Genomic DNA, 21,016 nt, shown 5'->3' with positions numbered 1-21,016 from the left:
CTTATTCAGGCTACCATAGCTTGTTAAAGAAATTCAAAAAGAAGTCAAATAAGCAATGTGGACCATAGAGACAGGGATAATCGCATCTATTCATAAAATAGGAAACTCTTTGATTTATTGTTGACTATTTAATGAAAGCATTTAGATATTATTTGAATTAAACATGTACAATGTGCAAAGTGTATCTACATTTTAACAGATCAGGAAGGAACACATAATAATAACACCATATCATTCTGAATGTAATATGATATTTAACAAGGCAAATACTTCAAAAAATAGGACTTAGTATCAGGCTTATCTGTGAAAGTTATACATTAGCCATACATTAGATTCCATTGCTCCAGGGTTCTCATACAGACCAGCAGCACCTACTTTCTTAAGGTAGGATCGTTTTCACACCATGACGCTTCGAGTGTCAAGTTGAAAAATGTGGTGCTAAGCATCTCTTTTGTTGTTTTTACGTGCTTGACAGTGCACATCCAGCAATTTGCATTTTATAATTACTTCTGTTCTCTAACATTAGAAATGAGGAAAACGAAGCAGTCAGACGTAATCAATTTAATAGTGAGCCATACCGCCTGGGAAATAGTTTTTTAAGGGTGAAACAGTCACGTTAAAGCCATACATGTTTGTGTTTGTGTCAGTAAAAAAAAAATGAAACTTGTTAGGAGGTTTAATAAAAAATATGAATAAACATTTGATAACTTTACCAACCACAGAGCTCTGTAGGCTTGTCATTTTGATTTATCGCCCCAAGACTATTATTTGCTCCTTCACACATGTTCACACTCACTGGGTTTGCTTTATATTACGCACATCCCATCATTACTGCTACACAGTGTTAACCATCACTTCTAGGGCCAATGATGACCGCACAAACTGTGCTTTTCACCAGCTGCTTCAAACAGTCACTGGGCAGGATTCCAGGTGGAGGTGGACAAAAAGACATTTCCCATGTTGCTCAGCAACTAGCCAGAACTCATGTCTTGACATGGCTGTAATAATTAACACAACCCGAACTTGCACATGGTGTCCAAACACACAAGCTTGGTTGGTTGGTTGGTGGTGGTGGTGTTTTACGGCAGTTGGCATCCATTACTGCCACATTCTCATTCCTTACACAGTATGTTCTGTGTAAACAGAAGTCTTCTTCATTATCTCAGGCTCAGCACACTCCAGCGCAGCTGTGCTCCTGTTGCCTTCACTATGATGTATATTTGTAATACAACTAAATCAAATATATTAGGATTAGAGGGTATATGTATTTTAGAATTGTCTCCAATGTAACGTTTTAGACGCCAGACCCTTTTCTGGACCAAGGGTGAAGTAGAGACACAATACATACAATGCATCAAGGTCATGTGACTACAAGGGCATTGGCCCCAGAGAAAAGGGTTAATAAAAAGTTTATAGCTGATGATAAAATTAAAGGCATCCTCACAAACTAGTCATTGGTGTCTCTGTTTCAGACTTTGTCTGAAGAAGGTCATTCTGCTCTCTTCTCCTCCTCCTAAATTTGGATGATAGGGCCAATGTTGATCATTTTAATCACTGCTTCTGTAAACCTAATGTCTCCTTTGGTAGTGTTTAATGTTCAAGCTAAAACTATATGATATGTTAGGAGTAAGTATAATTTGTAGTTTGCATTTCCCTCTGCTACCTCAGTTTGAAAACATGCATATGAAAATTACAAAAGCTAATTCAATTAAATTCAATCAAAAAAGAGATTTTGGACTTTTCAGTTTATCACCGAGTCAAATGCCTCGTCGCCTTTCAGCTGAGCATTTCTCTGTCATCCCCATTTTTGTCTGTCAGATTTCCATGATTACCATGGTTGTCCCCCCCCCCCTTCCTCCTTCTCTGCCTTCTGCTCCTCTCTCGCCCCTTCCTTCCCTCAGCTCCTCCTCCGCTTCCTCCTCCCGCTCCTCCTCCTCCCGCTCTTCCTCCTGCTGCTTTTTCCTCTCCTCCTGCCTGCTGCTGGGGCTGCTGCAGACTAACCTGGCTCTCGGGGTGCAGGGACCGCCAGCTGTTTGTGAGGAAACCATCTAATCAGCACAGCACGCACACACACACACACACACACACATACATGTATGCATATGTAGCCATTTCTGTGCTCAAAGGGAAAGTCTGATGAGTCAGGAACTTGGGCTCAGTTACATGGCAGATTGGAGTTTTATCTTTTTTTTTCCCGAGGCAGAGCTCCTTGTGTGGCATAAATAGATTTAGTGGACGAGCTAAATCTCAGTAGAGGCAATCTGGTAACAACAAGGCAAAGGACAGGAGGCCAATTCAATCCACAGATTTCTGGCAGATTACTTTGCAACTCCTAACAGTTTTCTTGGGATAGTCTTCACAAAAGATAAAATAATTGCCACCTTGATGGCTTCGGTAAAGTCTTCATCCATCAATCCACTGGATTTCCCTCACCAACACAAACATAGGCCTATTTTAGTCTTTCTCAGAGTAGTTATTAAAAACTTGTCTCTGAGGCTAGATGTTAGTCCTTTTATGTCCTCGGGAGTTCTAGGTGAGTAATTGTTTGGTCATTTAAAGATAAAGCAGTAGCAAGATGCAGGTAAGGATGCAGGTACTTTTTCTCAAAGCAGGTTTTGGTGTCATGATAAGCATCCCCCTCATGCAAATGCACATTCTTAAAGCAGCAGAAGAAAATGCCAACAGCCGTGCTATATGAAGCAGAAACAATCGTTACAATCACACTTTGAACAAATCACATTAATGCCTATGTAGACTGGTTGTTCAGGCAAACTGCAAGTTGTTTTTGAAGCCGCTCAAGTCTTTGCCATGGAATGAATGACTGTCCAAGGTCTCTTCTCTTCTCTTCTCTTCTCTTCTCTTCTCTTCTCTTCTCTTCTCTTCTCTTCTCTTCTCTTCTCTTCTCTTCTCTTCTCTTCTCTTCTCTTCTCTTCCTGCATAAACAGGATTCCTTTTCTCTTTTAAGCTGTTCAATTCGGCTCTTCCACCCTCTGCCAGTTCCATCTCTGGCTTTAATGTCACTAATTTGCCCTTCACAATAACAATATCAAGCGGATCTGAAGGGGGACACCCTTACATCTTAATCCTTAATTCTTACTCATTTGTAAGCAATGCTGGGAAGGTCTCACACTTGGAAGGAGAAGGAGAAGGGGAGGAGGGTGGTAACTCCACAGCAGGTTCACAGCAGACACATAGACGCATGCTCCGTGTGTGAGCAACAGAGGTGTGGGAGATCAGCAAAGCAGCCGTCACGGGAATTAGAGTGGAACCAGTTTTATGGCCTTAAGCCAGGTCTTTGGTCGAAAGAACATAAGAAGATTCCAGATTATTAATCAGCACAGACCTGGCCCTGAACCACCTCGGTGCAATTACTGCTCAGATTCCCCATGATAATGTAACTGATGACTTTGCATCAAGGACGGCAATAAAGATTAGGATTTAGATGGCAGTTGAACTATTTCGTTAGTATCTTTTTTTGTTGAATTGGCAGTGTTGTAATTCTTATCAAGTTCTCTTCTTGATAAGAATCTTGAATTTGTATTGAAATTATATATTAATATATTAGTGATCACATTTACTTTTGTCATTCCACTTGGTTAATAATAGTATTTATTGTTAGCACCATAAAAGCAAGAACTGCCACTGATCTTTGGGGATAGCTAGTGGGAGAAATGAGAATTGTGTCTTTGTTGTTTGTGTTATCCAAGAGAGTAACTGGGGGAAGGGGCTTGTAGGGGATCAAAATAAACATAGATGGTGTTGTTTTTGTTACCCACAAGTGTGACATTTACCCAGTGATCCATTAAGACTCTCCAAAGCAACTTGAATTATGCCAAAAAATAAGGGTCAATTTCTTATTCGTTAGGGGTAGAGAAGCTGTTTCATGCTCAGTTGAGGGGAAAGTTTCCATCACTCAGCTGTGTGTAGGTTGTAACCTAGAACTAACAGAACACCAATGCTTGTGATAATGTTATCCATGTTGATGCTGACAAATATTGTCACTTTTCAGATTTCTACACACTGAGTGTGTTTCCAAATTGTTTGTGGATGAGCACATGTCTGAAGGAGATCTTTATTCTTTTAATTCTGCTATGGCAGGTGTTTTTTTTGTGTGTTTGTTTTTTTGTCCCCTTTTTAAAAAATGATTGCATTGTCAAACAAAAAAAAAAACACAGCCCTCGAGTGTTTGTCTTTGATTCACTCATAATTGAGGAGGAAACTGCAGAGAGCTAAAAAGAATCACAAGCTGAAATTGAAGACTGGGAAGAACGTGCACATCTCCCACATTCACACGTGAATATCATATCATACTTTACTGGTTATTTTGGAAAATAAACAATATTCTACTGCATTCTTTAAAACATTTAAACTTTTCAGCCCACTCAATCGTACAAAGTTATAAAATACAATTTTTTTCATCATAGAGCAATTATTCATTTCAGAGCTTTTATTGACATTTTATTTCCAATGTATAGCCCAGAAAATGTCTGTATCGCTAAACACGAAGTGAAAGTTCAACAGTGGACAATATCTGACGGTACTGATGTTCAGCTAAAATACTGGTGCATTTCTCTTGCACGCAGGTGGACGTGTGATGTGTGAAGATGTCATATTTAACACAAGCACAACAATAAGCACACAAGCAATATGCAGACAGAGCTGCACCAATTGTGAACGGCAGCTCATAAGAGCCCCCAGATTGAACCGAATCTCAAAACAGCTAATCATTTACTGCTGACCAGGGGCCAGAGATGTAGAGTAAACTGAGGATTATAGCTCAGCCAAGCCCCATCCCATCTGCATCACAGTTTCACATCTGCTGCGCCTCCATTCGAGCTGAACGGAGCCCATTAGTTCACTCTCACAGGTGTGGCTTAGGCCTTCATTTGTTGTATTTTGATGAATAGACCAACAATGTTCCTTTCAAACCGAGTCTATTCCAGATTAAGATATATTCACTTTCCATCTACTCAATATATGTAGTAATCCTGATTATTTTTGGACGACTGCTCTCATAGCTTCCATATACCTGTAGAATGAGATTAAACCTATCATATCCCCCGGGTAATGTCTTCATCGTATGCAGTTTATTAACCATTAGTCATTTATACAGTCAGGCCTGAGCAAATAATTACATGAACAAAATGAATCTTTTTCCTTTAGATGCCTGCTCTCATTGTCAGATTTACAACCTCTCCATTGTCCTTAAAGTGAGCAGACCCTTCCTCACATTGACACGCAGCCATACAGCTGCGGCTGATTGTCAAGCACCATAAAAACTCTGTAATCCAATGACCCCAAGCAGTCGCCATCAATCCAGCATGCCACTATAGCAGGCAGCCATGATGGCAATGTGTCCCCTGTGTGCGAGCAGTGTGGGTCCAGTCCCAAAGTCCCAAAGCCTGGAGCTTATACAGCTGTTAGTGATGAAAACACTGCCATGCCATTTGATTTTACAGGAGATGAGGGAATCAGCAGCTGTTTCAGTGGGATTGACAATCAGGAGGTTTGCTGTAAGAGATACGTAAGGAAGTGTATTCATATTTGCAGACCCTTCATCTGTTTGGGCACGAACACTAGACGCAAACACAGTAGTACTCCATTGTTTCATGAGCTATTTTGCTTAAGCCCTGGCCACAGTGGATGTGTGTGCACGGCATTATGCATTGTGAAAATGATTGCTTTTAGTTTTGGCACCCAGGTTATGAGATTAGTGACCCCACTGCCCTAATGACTCCGCATCTCAGGTTAGTGAGCCACTGGTCTTCTTTAGGAGAGAGCTTGTGCTTATTTTGTGGCACGTGTGGCGTGTACAGACCTTTTTTATGTAGATACCATAGATTTAAGCAGGCATTGGCTTTATTAAGTTAGTCTTTTGAGCATAACACACAGGGCACAGTTGTCCGTCTCGTCAACTTAGTGATGTTCCAGGCCATTTCCTCTGACCATCACACCAGGTAAGACCCAGTTGCCTAGCCTTGTGTCAGCTTTTTTTTCTCTTTGTACTATTCATGTTATATTCACCTGTTTATTTCTAATCAATCAATGTCAATCTTTTTTTACGTGAAGAAATATATACAAAGTCAAGTTCATGGCAGAGTATAATTTCCCCCGCCAAGCTCTCTGATGTATACGGCTAAACTCACTCAGTAAAACAGCAAATGTGATCTATCCACCATCACTTCCACGATAAACAAAAGCAGAGTGGTTGGTGGTGTTTTTTTTCTTTGCCAGAGAACAGAGAAACTGCAGCACATGGGCTGCTGTTGTCTATTTTCACCAATGCTAAGATAGTTGATATGTGAAATAGCACATCTGCCTTTGGAGGCATTTCAGTTGCCTAACGTAATTGTGGAAAGAAGTGCTTGCAGTGGATGTTATACAACATTGTCACAGCACTGATGTGGCACGGCCTTCATACAAGACACACAGATGGCATTTGCAAGCTCAGAAGATTTGATTTAATGTAGATATGGCATCCAAAAGCAAAAAAGTAAAAGATTTTACTGACAGCAAAAGAATTCTAAAAATAGCTTGGCCTACAGCTGGAATTATAGCTTCCAGATGTTGTTTTTGTGATGAACTTAATTAGAAAAGTTTACTTGATGAATGTATCTACAAAGTTATAGATTCTATTAATTGTGTGTGTATGTGTGTATGTTTGTGTCATCTGTAATTTGTATTGCCTGTGGTACAAACTGCAGCATGTCCCGTTGTTCTGTTATGAATATTTCACGCATGTTTGTCTATTTGATTGTACCGTGTGTGGTTTCATCGCGTTTCATCGAGTTGATGAATATGCAGTCTTAAACTGTCTTGTGTGTCATTGACCACTGAGCAGAATCATATCAATTATTAAATCTTAATTGGAATATTAAATATTTGAAAGAGTCAATGGACAGGGTGTGTTTACCGGTTTAGCAATTAACTGCAACCTGGATCGCTATACTTCTTATATTATACACTAAACTGTCTTGTCCTTTGTGCTCTCTGGTCATTTACCTCTCTCACTTCTTTCGACTGAGACGTAAGGACATAGTCACAAACATTGCCTGAGAGCGTAGGCCTGTCAGCAATTCATTTGGCAGAACTATTTAATGAGAATTGCCCTGCAATGGACTGGCGAGCTGTCCAGGGTGAACCCCACCTTTCACCATGTCAGCTGGGATTAGCTCCGGCAAGAATAACATGTTGTCTCATTCTCACATTTACATGTTTCAAGGAGAAAAATTAGTTTGCAACACATAGCTGTTGGGTTTCCCATCAGGGATTATATGGCATTTGGATACATGTGATTGACTAAATATTGCATGAATCTTTGCATTTATTATATATTCATGTACAGTTGCTTGTATCTAATCAGGCTCTACACTGTGAGATTATATGGCTTGTGTCCAGATGTTCAGCTACATGATAATCACTCTGCGTCAGTGGCGGTTGCTAGTCTTTGAAACAAGGGAAGCTATTTTCAGGTCCAGTTATTTATACATAAATTCTGCTTTTTTAGCTCTGTCCCCTGACTCCCAGAAACAGCTGATTCTGAACGAACTAGTCATATAGTTGATTGCGTTTTAGCGCACTGTACGTAAATACGGCGGTCCATATTTGACCATGTATCTTATAGAGGGAGGAGAGCTTCCCCTGCTGCCTCTGCACAGCATGTGGATAAACTGCATAGAGAAACATGCAAAAGCAAAATAGTTAAATACACATGTCTTATCCAATTGAGTTACAAAGTGGAGGTGGGGCACACAACTCACAGAAGGTTTATTTTCTTCCAAAATGTTTCATCAATCTATGTGTGCCAATTTCTCCTCATCACTAGAATTTGATCAGTCTGAGGTGAGGCCTTGTTACCACCAAGCCCATCAGCGCGCTATATTTACTGTTGACCAAAAGGTTATTATTACATTCAGCAATTCAACGAAGACGGCAGAGGGAGGAATTCAGGGTGAACAAAATGTGTCAAATATGTTCTTAAGGTAGGAGATCACTGCTTTTTTCCTGTGCCAAACTGACAGTCAACAATCATTCCAAAAACACTTCTGCTACAGTAGCCATGACAACAAAGCTCCTCTAACCTCAAAGATGTAATCGTTTTGACCCACATCACAATGTTTTCCAAATATCTAAAAAAGGTTTAAACACATTTCGTATTTGACACGAATGCTGTTTTGGAAAGCATAAAAAAATGATGTGCTGCAAATGCTGCAAATCTTGAGATATTGATCAACTGCTTATTGTGTCATTTCATTTTAAGCAGATTTTGTTTTTCTTCCCTTGAAGTTGAGAGAAGTTGAACTTTGAGGACCTTGCTCTATGTTTAGGTTCTAGGTGAGTTTTGCTTGACAGTCTATTTTTGACATTCTTTCCTAGAAGGATCCTCCCTCAAAGGCATATTCCTTTGTAACCATGGAAGGATGGTGCACAGACCGTGGTGAACAGTAACGCTGCTGCACTTTCTATTTTCCTGTCAATTCAAATGAATCTACCTGGGCTTTCAACACTCTTACCATGCTGCAGTGGAAAACCCTTTAAATTCCAACAAGCCTTGAATCTCTCAACAGAACATCTCAATTGCACGTTGAAATTTGTTAAAAGTGCTGGATCCAAAGCATAAAAACCCTGTTATGGTCCAAGCACTGGAAAGAACATAGCTATTTTGATAAATGTCATATTCAGGTACCACTTTTTTCCCCTTGGAAACATATTCATGCCCACACTAACGATTAGGTGCCACATGAGAATGCAGTATTTTATGGACAGCAGAACTGTCAGAATAAAAATCTGAATATTTTTTTTGGCACAGACAACGGACGGATAAAATGTTCTGTATTGTAAAAGAGCAGTCCAGTATTGTAAGGAATTGGAGAGGATCAGTCTGTATATTACTCGTAGTACTCTATTGTGTTTTCATGATCACAGTATTTCACTTATATACATTTTTTACCATGACTGCAACCTTTGTTCCAAAGTTAAGTAGCCATGTGCAAATAGAATCTTATAAACATCAGCGTTAGAGGCTCTGCACTATTTTCCATAGCATCTAACCTTCTGTGTTTGATTATCCAAAGCAGCTTGTGAGAATCCTCTTCTTGGATTGGTTTGTTCTTTGTATTCCTGGTCCGGCTGACCAGTTATCTCGTGCTAATAGCTGACAGGCACGTCACCTCCAGCATGCCACAGTGTCTGGATACTTGTTGCATTAATAAATGTTGTTATATATCTTCTTACACTCTTGCCCTCTGACAAGTTTGTTTGTTTTGGGCAATTTTCATTGTATTTTGGAGCTAAGGACAGATATTGGTTTATAGACACTAAAGGAACAAAGCTGCTGTTTTGTGTATCACGGGCAACAACAACAACACTGACATCAGTGACCTCAAATACACGCATGATTAAAGTGATTTTACAACCCTTCCGATCTCTTCAAATTGGTTTAGATCCTCATTAAAATACTTGGGCCACTTTGTTGTGTTTTTTTGCAGACCTATCAATGACATTTTGTCTGTAAAATTATACCCTTCTCTTTGAGACTACAGAAATAAACTAATCAACTAAATACACAAAGAAGTCCGAAGCTGAAATAGAAAGACTGGATCTGAGTGTGCGATGTAACGGTGTTACAAAACACTATTCACATTTATATCCACCCCCCATAAAGACTGCCTGGTCGCCTGGTCGTTCTCTTGGTCCCTGGGATGAAAATGTAAACTCAGTTCTCATGCTGGCTGGCTGCCTGCTGACATCCCTCACCAAAAGGATGTGGATTTGCGTTGTCTGCACTACTGGGTGCTTTTCACAGCAAGGGTGCTTATTATGTCACAACACCTGCTCTCAGGAAGGAAAACTAACCATCTCCTTACTGGCTTCTTGCTCCTGCTGCATCGTTTATGAGAGCAACTCCACTCTAATGCCACCTGCAGCCACAAGGGACACAAACGTTTTCTGTTGCATTCCAGCCTCTGACTCATGTAAGAGCGACAACAGTAAATTGTTAAATATCTGTGTATGTATTAAACACCCTTTGTACAAAAATCCTAAACAAAAAACTCCCTAAATCCACGACTATTGTATCCACATTGGCATTTATTTGCCCTTAACTCTCTACTGCACAGCCCACAAACCAGCACCTCCCTCCACCCTTTTCCCTGTCTGCATCCATCCTGCATTTCTTCCATTTCCTGCCTGCTACACTGCATATTTCACCTTTTGCCCCATGGCAGCTATGCACTTAGATGGTGGGTAGGGATTGGGGAAGGCAACAAAATAAGGCTGCCTACAATGAGTACAGGCTTGTTCTTTTGCCCATAACATTTGGACAGGGGAGGAAGTCTGAAGCTCACTCTGTTCTCCATTTTTTTCTTCTTCTCTCTTTTCCTCTGCAGAGGTCCTTCTGCAGTGCCGTGGTGGACGAGCTGCGGATTTCCCTCAAGTGCCAGCGCCGGCTCAAACACAAGCCCCAGCCCCCAGTCATGGTGAAAACGGAGGAGGTCATCAACATGCACACTTTCAACGACCGCAGACTGCCAGGGAAAGAGACCATGGCCTAAAATGGGATCCTTGGGAATCTCAATCACATTCTCACCCTCTCTCCTGCAGTGAGAAGTTGTGCAGAGACACTGGGGAAAGAGGTAGGGGTAAATGGTAAGGGGGAGGGAGTCGGATTGTGATTGTTGACAGCTGGGTTATGTCATAGAGCAGATATTGGTTGTACATTGGGGAAATGTCATTCTTGTTTATTTAAAATTAGTTAGGGATAAGAGATTCAACAATATTTCCTGTGGAAATAACTTGAACCTGGGTAAAATTTCAGTGAGTTACCTCATTACTCTTACCACCTTGGCAAGGTGACAAAGGATTTTCAGAACCCAGGAGTGTAAGAGGTAGTCTGCAAATAAATTCAAATCGGGACAGCAGTGGTTAATGGGAGAGAAAAAAAAGAAAAGAAACTGAACTTAACGTCCTCAGCTGCTGCTCTGTCAGTCTTTCACCGCACACTTTGAATGAGGCTGGTCGAGCAGCCTCAAGAGCATCTCATAAATGTTGAGTGGATATAGACATTAAGAAGCTGTGGGAAAGGGGAAGAGGTCTGTATAAGATTTCTTTTTTTTTTTTTAATTGTTATTATTAGTAGTAAACAGAATGACCACAGTGGCTCTTGACTAAATTCAATTCCCCGAAGACCAGAACCACTGCAGCTCCTAAACTGTATAGAGAGGTATTGCTTAGTTGCATACGATATTGATGAATATCAGAAATTGATGAACTGTATATCATCCATCAGGCAATAAGTGATATCATTTATTTGTGTTTCAGAGTACTAACATTATGTCTTTAATGTAGGGGGGGAGGGGTGGTTTTAAGATTTAAGATTTATATGGTAAAAAACAAGCAGCGAATGCAGGAGTAGGAGCAATGTAGTGACCCGTTGATGTCCATGTATCAGCCAGTAGTCATTTAATAATAAGGATTCTGTGGAGGTACACACCCATAATATTAATGAGGATAAACCCTGGAATGTCCAAATTCACAGCAATCACGAAAACACAAACTATTTATTCTATTTATTGTTTTATTTATGATACTCCGTATTTATATCTCTACGGACTGGATTTTCACTACTGCAGTAAATACACCTCAACTCTGTATGGGTACACACGTTATTTTCGTTTGCTCGGTATCAAGTGTCTAGTTTAATTTTGTACTCCTGTGGCTTTATTTCCTTCTCCTTCCTTTGGCAGCAAAGCCCCACATTTACTTGTGCAAATGCAATTTCTATGAACAAAAAAAAAAAGTGTTTTTGTACGAAAATAATCAAATTTTGTAATGATTTTTATCAACACAAAATACATCATGAAGCCATCCATGGCAGAGAGGTGGTTCTACTCCACACTGGTATTTCAGGAGGCTTAGACTGAGCTGACACACACACACACACGCGCACACACACACAGAGAGCGCAGGGTGGACCCATTCTCCATGGAGCAGATTCACTCCAAATAGTTCTCCATAGGGGCCGAACATTCTGGTAAAGCATCAGTGACAATGTTGTTTCGGGGAAGAAGAAGAAGAGGAAGAAGAAAAAAATATACTATTTTTTATCATGTAAAGGAATCATATTTAAAGAGGTATTTTTACTTCACATGACATAAGAGTATTGGTAAAACTGGTTAGAGCTACTATACCGTGTACACACACACACACACACACACACACACAGGAAGGCAGAGGGAAGGACTGCTGATGATGTTTATCATTCTACACCCCCGATTACTGATAGACTGCTAGAAACCAGAGCTGAGCAAAATTGTGTGTAAATGGTTTTAAAAAGGAAAAAGATGTATTTAAACAAACTAAAACACTTAACTAATTTTGAACTTGTGAAAAATAAAATAGAGTGCACACAGTTTACCCTTTGAAGTTGATGCACAAGTTTAAAGAAAATTAAAAAAAAAGGATTCATAACCTTTGTGTCATTTGTGTCTTTATTCAGGGAAACACAATGAGGAAAGTGAGAGATAGAGTGATGAGAGATATCATACTGTCTATGCAGTACCATTACACAACACAGCCGTATTAATGATGGGATGGAGGCTGGGCGTTATTTACAGTAAATATCACAGTCGGACATAAGCTTTATACTGAACATCGGTTCATGCAAGATCCTGTGTGTGCATGCAAAATCAGAAGTGGATCTCAAACCCTTCTTGAACACAGCCTGCGACCGGTTCATACACCATAAAGAGTGCATACATTTTTTCATGATGTGCTCCCAACTATTCAAAGCTCAGGATGAAATGATAATAAAGGATGCCAGTAGTAGACAACAGCCTCTACGGCTACAATCGCCTCAGCTGGCCCTCTTCTTCACCGCCCCAAAGGCTGAAACTGTAGAAAGAACAGATAAGGTTTTCTATAAGAACGGATAAGGTTTTCTATAAGGTCCAAGACATTTAAAATAGATCAAATAGTGGAGAGCAATTGTACTAGTCAACCCAAACGCACATAAAATCACACGCACGCTAATATTGTATGATCACAACCACACATAACGCTTCTCCTCCTTTAATCGATCATCACAAAGGAGTCCGTTGTGTTTTGTCTCCTTTGTGTGCATCTGTGCAGGCTTCAGTCACTTCGTAGTCACCCTGGTGTTTTCACACACTCAGGTAGGATGTTAATTGTGGCTGGGTCACACGGGTGAGCAGTGGTGGTCGTGGAGATAAGGGGATCAGATAACCGAATCTCTTGCCAGATACCATTAATTGACTAATTATCATAGCGAGTGAAGAGTGGTTTGCATTTTGAAACCAGAGGCAGAGACTGCAGCTCATATCTTTCCAGAAGCCAGAGAGGTCTGCTATGATTCACGTGGCACAAATGTTGCCTGTGTATAGTGGGTCTAATTGCTGTTTTTGTCAGACGATTTTAATTGATTTAGCCTTGAAGACTTTATTCTGGGTACATTTCCGGACTCTGACCAAACTACAACCACATAGGCCAAATAAATAAAGCACGCTACAATACAACGCATCCATTTCTGACAGTTGAACTTTCATTATATCAATAAGAGCCTATATATCTTTCATTTGCATACTGGCCAAGAAGGGGGAGAACAGAAACCCTCAATTAATTGGTTCTGTGTTCACCAACAGAGGAGTGAGAGCACCAAAGGCTAAAGTTGCGATAAGGATGAGGAAGAAGCTGCTGCTTGCTGTGCAGGGATTTGGCCAGAGCTGTATTTGATTTAGCAAAGATATATTCCGGAAATCATATGATGCCATATTAAATGAAGCTCAAGCCAAGTCTATTCTGTAAAAATAAAACAATGGCGGCACCTTGGGCTATGTCAGGATGGGGGTGACGAAACAAACAAATAAATCATCTGTGAAAAACACGCCCACACAGCTTTAAGGGATGGATGGGATTGGAAAAGAAATGAACAATCACACCATGCTAAATATAATGCTGAATCAGTTGACGACACTTTTCTTTTCTGTGCAATTTAGATGAAGATCTGGCAATGAAAGAAAAAAAGCGTTCGACTGCTATGTTTGTCAAGATGTGTGCAACGGGAGATTACTGGCCCAGTAAATGCAGGGCTGAATGGTTTCTGAGAGAGCGATGAAAAAGGCAAGTCACAGGCATTTATCCGCCACTGATCCCCAACACAGGAGATTTACAGACATAATCCAAAATTACACTGAGGGAGAGACACCCAAACCTACAAGCCTTGACCAGATTACACAGAGTGAAACCCACAGTGGACTAATGGAGCATGACAGCATCTGAAAACCCCCCACCTAAGGAGAATGGTCCTTGAAGAAAGTGGTTTCCTGTGAACCCTCCTTTCGTGGAAGAAACAATCTAAAGAATCATGTGGCTCTCAGAAAGTCTGATTTAAAATTATTTTTCCTTATGGTGTGCAAATGGATTATAAAATGATAGATTTCATGCAGGGTGTTCTTTCTCTGTACTTAATTTTCACTATTGGTGGAACATAAGGTTTAGACAAGAGGGAGGATCTTTGCACATGTGCCATGTCCCAAAATTGAATTAGTTGAACCTTTGTGAAAATGCCAAGATCCATTATGCCCCTAGGCATCCTTGGTCATCCCTGGAAATTAAACATTAATTTACTGAAGGTTATTTTGTCTGAATCGTATTTTTAATTTTAATTTCATTAAATAAAATTGCATAATTATAATATTTGTTTTGTATACAGGTGAAGATTTGTGAATGGGGATTATGGTTGTTGTCAACAGGAAAGTTATCATGTAATCAATGAATTACTACTAAAAACATTGTCTAAAAACATGTGATCATGTAATCAATGGGCAAAAAAAAGTAACTTTCAAACATGAATGCAATAAAATGACTGAATCAAATGTCTTTATTAGAAAATTTAATCAAAAGAAAGCAAAACTACAAAATACAAAACTAAGACTTTGGCTTTCACCACGTTCTCATTCAGACTGTTCCAACAGCTTGGAGCATAAACACTAAAAGCTATTTCACCAAAGGTTTTAGTGCCGCATGCAGAGCCGTACTGGTTAATTCACTTTAGTAAGTTGGTGCAAACATGTAGGCCTACAGGATTCTTAAAATCGATAAAGCAAGTGACAGTCTACCAATGTAAGCACAATTTCCTTGTCTTGGTCAGCGCTCAGGCTTACTTTGCATGTTTCTACTCTTTTGTTTTATGTCTAATCAGGTTCAGTGCGCAATGCATGGGGACATCCTTACAATAGGAAGCAGAAAAGAACTCCTTCCAACTCAGGTGTCTGCTACTTCAATCCACTATCTGCACTAACTCATTGGTGGCTGTTCCTAAAAAGAAGCAGAGCAGTGAGCTCAGCCTCTCTTGTCTCCCCAGTGCTTAGCATTGGGAGAAAAAACATGTATTTAACATAGCTAATATTAACTAAGGAGGGAAGAAATTCAGTTTTGGCCCTGGCTGTAGACACACCGGCCATTTTATTTGGTAAACATAACACATTATAAAGCAGTAAGTAGTCTGTACGGATGCTATACACCCTGTAAAACTCTTGTAATAGACTTGTGCTCTTGCAGGATTTGAGTTGAAGGGCATACAGAGTGTGAGACTGTATGTCCCAGTGGGGGGCAGATTCTGTGCTACAGGGACAACAAACAGCAGTGGCTTCACACTGTTTGTTCTAATATCCAACAGCAGCATTACAAGCAAAGCTACTAAAAAATGGGAAATCCTTGTGTAAATCACTTCTTCATAATCTGTTACTGCAACAACAAGCTCAGCCCGCCACCAGCTGTGGACTGAATGAAAACAAGCCACAGCCATCAAGGCACCTCATCTAAAATCCTTCCCCAGGATACAGCTCAAAAACAACACAGCACACACGCACATATAAAAACTGTGTCTTTGTTCCGTTGTAATCGATAAAGCCAGTCAATACCTCTGCATGGTGCAGTGTTACTGTAAATACAGCCTGGACAAATGAGCATACCGTTGGACCCATGTACCCCAATATCTTTAATATTACAATTACTATTATTATTATGATTAAACCTAGGGCAAAATTACTTTTTCATAGGGTTAAAGCATTTTGCATTATCAGCAGAAAATCAGAAATGAAGGGAAGCAAAGTTGGATTTGTTTGAGCCTTAAACACAGTTGGAGGTTTCCAAGGGCTTCTGAATGTCCGGGCTGTTTCTTAAAGATAGACTAGATAACAGCGCAGAAATAGAAAATTCCGCTGCAAAATTTTGATTGTGGCTGCTTCTTGCTGCCGATTTTGGGGAAACCGGGGCTGTCCAAACGTTTTTTTAAAGAGGGCCAAATTTGATAATGTGAGGATGTTCGGGGACAATGGTCACTTCACACTTTTTTTTAACAGTAACTTTTATATACAAATATAGTTGTCTAACTATGGCATTTTTGTCTCATTTTAGACGACGTACTGTCATGCACCGTCAGTTGTGTTAGTTAGATTTAGTTGAGTGTCACTTTCTGTTTTATTTTGGTAAGCACCGTCAGTTGTGTTAGTTAGTTTTAGTTCAGTGTCACTTCCTGTTTTATTTTGGTAAGGGGTTTTCTCTACTTCCTGTGAGCACCTTGTCTGCCTTGTTCTGTGTCTCGTCTGATTTCCTGATTGTTTTCACCTGGTGCTCCTTACCCTCACTCCCTATATATACTCCCTTCTCCCCATTTCCTGTTGCCAGAGTGTCTTACGTGTGTTGTCAGCGTCTGTGCCACTGCAAGTCTTTGATTCTTCTGATGAGATAGTCTACCTAAGGTCAAGTTTAGCTTAGCGTTTAGCTTTTCCCTGAGCTGTTCCAGCTCACCTTTTGTTTGCTGCTTAAAGGGGTCAATAAAGCTCTTTAAAACCCTTCTCCTGATTCTGGCTTTGTGCATTTGGGTCCAAGATTTGTGAGAGTTCTTAACACGTACTTAACTATGACTTTTTGGATGACATACTACCAGGGGTGTCAAACTCAAATGACCTGGGGGCCAATTAGCATCTAGGCTGGTCAGGAGGGGGCCAGTCTAGAGTAAAAAAAAGTTCTGTAGCGGGGAAGGCAATATAAGATATTCATAATGATATGTGACAGAATTTCAAAGTAAAATAGCTTGTTTTGATATAAAATTGTGTATACTTCAAAATAAAAACCTATTTATGATAAATAGATAGAAAAGTTAGCAAATAACTACTAATAAATAAGGATAACTTTCATGAAAACAGCTTAAATATATGTAATTTAATGTTGAGTGTAATACATTTCATAAAGCAATAATTACAACCAAATGTCTTATTACTATTATAAGAAATATTGCTAGCTAATTAATTTTGTGGTGGGTGGGCCAAATGTAATTGGAGAGCAGCATGTGGCCAGCGGGCCGCCAGTTTGACACCCATATACTAAACAATGACATTTTTGTCAAATTTTGGACAAGAAAAGATGAGAAGAGTCCCAAGTTTCCATTTACCCACTTAAAGTTTCAATCACGTCTCTATGTTAAAGTATGACGACACTGTGATGCTCCAAAGTGGGCTCGGTTTTTCTGCAATTTCCCATTCATGTGTATGTGGAAATTATTCACAGTTTGCGATTTGTGTCGCCATGGTTACTCAAAACGCTTATAAAAGTCATGGCACACGATTACTGATCAAACTGCATGTTTTGTTATAACAGGTGGGGCTTTTCTCAAAACTGTGGGAGGAGTTACACGCTAAACTTTTGGGCGGAAGAGGAATAAGAAACAGAATAAACACAGTACAATACAATAGATCACAGTAGATGCTTGCGCTGCAATGCATGCCTTGCAGCTGCAGGCACAAACAAGAAACTGACGAACAAGAAAAACAATTCAAGTGAATATGAGTGGACAATTTATTTGGAAGTGGAAGAAAAAGAGGCAAAGGAAAGAGAACAAGAAGAAGGTAAGAATGCAAAATTACACACACCAACTGCTCTGAAACACAAAGAACAAACAAACAGTGTGAGAAGAATAAAAGAAAAGAGAACATTGCAATAAGAAAAGAGAATGAACAGTTCACTTCAGGAGTACACTATGTTGATAGTGGGAACATTAAAAACCCCTGTGTAGTCAGGCACACTAATTAACTGGGTATTTCAGGTTAATCTGTGGTGTTTATTACAATGAGCAGAACAATTTTCCTCTCCTGAATATATTTTGAATATTTGCTTCTGGGCTTAACAGTTGCTCCTGATTCGAGTGCAGTTTTTCAACCTTTGAGTGAAGTTCTATCTCAGTTGTGTCTAATAATTAGTCCAGCCAATGGGATACTATTTCATCATATATGATATTGTTAATGAAAGGAGTTAAGCGTTGCACAATATATAAGCGTGCAAGACCTTTCAGGAAACACCAACATTTCTTGAACTTACACATTGATTTACCTGAGTCAGCAAAGCTTTAAAACTCTAGAAAACCAGTGGCTCACTGCATCACTGCCCAACCACATAAATACAAGTTAAAGAGGGACAGGCAAGATAACTGTCATAACTTTGATCATGCATTATGAATTCTGGATGTATTATTCATACAAGCAAAGAAGCATAGCTTAAGGATGTGGCCTTACCCCCCCCCCCCTCTCTGCCTGGTGCTCACTGGTTCGTGAGGTAATCTAGACTTGTTTTGAGTGAAACGGTTTCTTTATGTGTTCTTTCGCTCACCTCACATGGAATGTGTGTTATGAAGATGTGTTGATGATAAAAATAAGGCCATGAATAACAATAAAAACAACTGGTTGATAGGGATTCTGTTTATACAAATCTTTATTGTGTTGTTTTCAGCTGTGTCTCCAAATTGCTCTCTTGAGGGACCAGTTACAGTTTAATTTAGTTGCGTAACTAATAAATAGCTGTGTTATCAATAACCTCCAACTATACAAGTGTGTCTCTGACACATTAGCTGGCTTTACTAACTTTGACAGCAGTGATGAAAGGAAGTGCAGATCACTCAAATCTACAAACACAACTTTCACATCAGTTACCCCTTTGCTTTTGGTTCGCCTTCTCCGGCTATGGACTTGCAAATCATTTCTTTTTATGTTCACTTAGTTGTTTTATTCTTGGTTATCTTGTAATAAGAGGGAGACAATCTCCTGCTGTACATAATGTCTATATCAGTCATTAGGTCTACTCCTGCAGCTTGTCAGATATGTGATGGAGAGGCTCATCTCACACCTCATAATAGCAGTCATTTGGGGCCACAACAACTATTTGCACTAATCTGCTGTTGAGTGGAATGGCACTTCCCTGTGATCCATCTTACTCAGTGATAAGCATGTCAGAGATTCAAAGAGCTTAAAATACCGTGGACTGTTTTATGTTTCAGCAATCAGATGAAACCAAAGCAATTAGAAGGAGAGACGCGGATGTGATAAATGTTTTTGATCACAAGGAGATTGTGCTCTATGAATGAACAGATGTAATAATGCAATATTTGGATTTTTCTTATATTATTTTGAGCACCAGAATGATTAGTGGACATCATGAACAGGACACTGTGTGACCTTTTTACATGCAAATGTGTCTGGAGAAACAGGAAGTCAATGAGATAATGTAGTGTAGTGGTGACACTGGAAGGAATACAGCCAGTATGTTTACATAGAAAAAAAGAAAAATGAATGTGTCTGATTATAAAACTTTAAAATACTGACTGAAATTATATTAAATCAATTTTTCCAATGTAGGACTAACTAATATGATATTTGTGAGTCAATTGACTATACATGCATCGAGCATCACTTACAAGTTCCACTAAAATATAAGGCAGCTCCTTCACCTCAGGTCAATTGTCATTGATGGGAATCTGTCTGTATTTTTCCCCGTAGTGGAGTGAACACATTTAATTCTATAAATCCATCCCCTGCCAGTGCACGTATACTGGGACAAAGACAGTAGTCGGTGGTAGCTCAGTGGTAGAGCGAGTCGTCTTTCAACTGGAAGGTCCGTCACTCTACATGCCGATATGTCCTTGGGCAAGACACTTAACCTTTGACACTTAACCTTTGACACTTAACTTTGGTCCTGGCGGCTGTTCCGTGGAGTGTGTGAATGCGTATGACGAATACTTAATAGGAAAAAAATATTGTGCTGCACATAGATGTATAACGCTGTAAGGGTGAATGGCGCACCCGAAGTGCGATGCAGCTTGAGTGGTCATCAAAACTGTAAAAATACCATGTAAATGCAGAACGTTTACCATTTAAATGGTATAGTTGAGCTACAATAATTTGTTTGTGTGTGGAAATGTGTACATGCTATTCTGTAACCAGTGCATAAAAGCCACTCTTGTCTGTTCTTGTGTCAAACCACACAGAGTCACACAGAGTATGCTGGGGGCTGGATTACCTAAATGATCATAATGAATATAGGTAGACAGGCTGGTTTGTGACAAGTATGTGAACACTACCCATTCAGTCTGAAGAAAATAATTGTTTGTGTTTATTACAGTATTACACAAGCTACAGATAGTCATTCCTTTTCCCCAGATAACTATATTCATCGGTGGCTGCTATCAGGACCTGAAGAAGATGAAAAGTGCTTAAGAAGCCAATAACAGACTAAGACTTTAAAGCGTGGGTTAACGAAACACTAACGTTATCTACTCTCATTTATGGTGAAGCCATAGACCATGTGCCTTCATTAAAATGTAACTTTTCACTGTCTATAGTGGCCTCGGGGAGGCAACAGTGGGACCGCAACTGTGATTGGTCAGCAAGTTTTTAATGCTATCACAGATTGTCGATAACTGAGACAACATAAAGCAGCCTCGGGACAAAAGTCTTGGTCTTTTCCTTCTCAGCAACATACATCTGACAAAGACATTTCCCCTGCAAAACATCTACTTTCTGCAATCAATGCTTGACACTGTGAAGTCTTTTTTTCTTTCTTTTTTCTTTTTATCAGTACCGGGACAATGCAATAAAAGGAACTGTACAGCACATCTGTGTATCTGCATAGACAATTAATACAATGATGTATTACGGTATATTGTTAAGGG

General features: G+C 39.7%; 1 protein-coding gene across 2 annotated transcripts in view; it reads left to right on the top strand.

The window, feature by feature from the left end:
- grik2 (glutamate receptor, ionotropic, kainate 2) overlaps positions 1-12,487 on the top strand; it is a 184,411-nt gene extending 171,924 nt beyond the window's left edge. Inside the window, exon 18 of one of the 2 annotated variants that reach the window (XM_058648894.1) lies at positions 10,389-12,487. In XM_058648894.1, the coding sequence (XP_058504877.1) occupies positions 10,389-10,651 (263 nt within the window). In that variant the 3' untranslated portion in view covers positions 10,652-12,487. The remainder of the gene's footprint in view (positions 1-10,388) is intronic. The other variant, XM_058648895.1, reaches the window with a different exon arrangement.
- The last annotated feature ends 8,529 nt before the right edge of the window (positions 12,488-21,016 follow it).

The sequence above is a fragment of the Solea solea genome, chromosome 13 (assembly GCF_958295425.1).
Source record: "Solea solea chromosome 13, fSolSol10.1, whole genome shotgun sequence".
In the NCBI taxonomy this organism is placed as follows: Eukaryota; Metazoa; Chordata; class Actinopteri; order Pleuronectiformes; family Soleidae; genus Solea; species Solea solea.
Note: the sequence above shows the minus strand (reverse complement) of the source record. Positions and strands in the feature narration are given on the sequence as shown.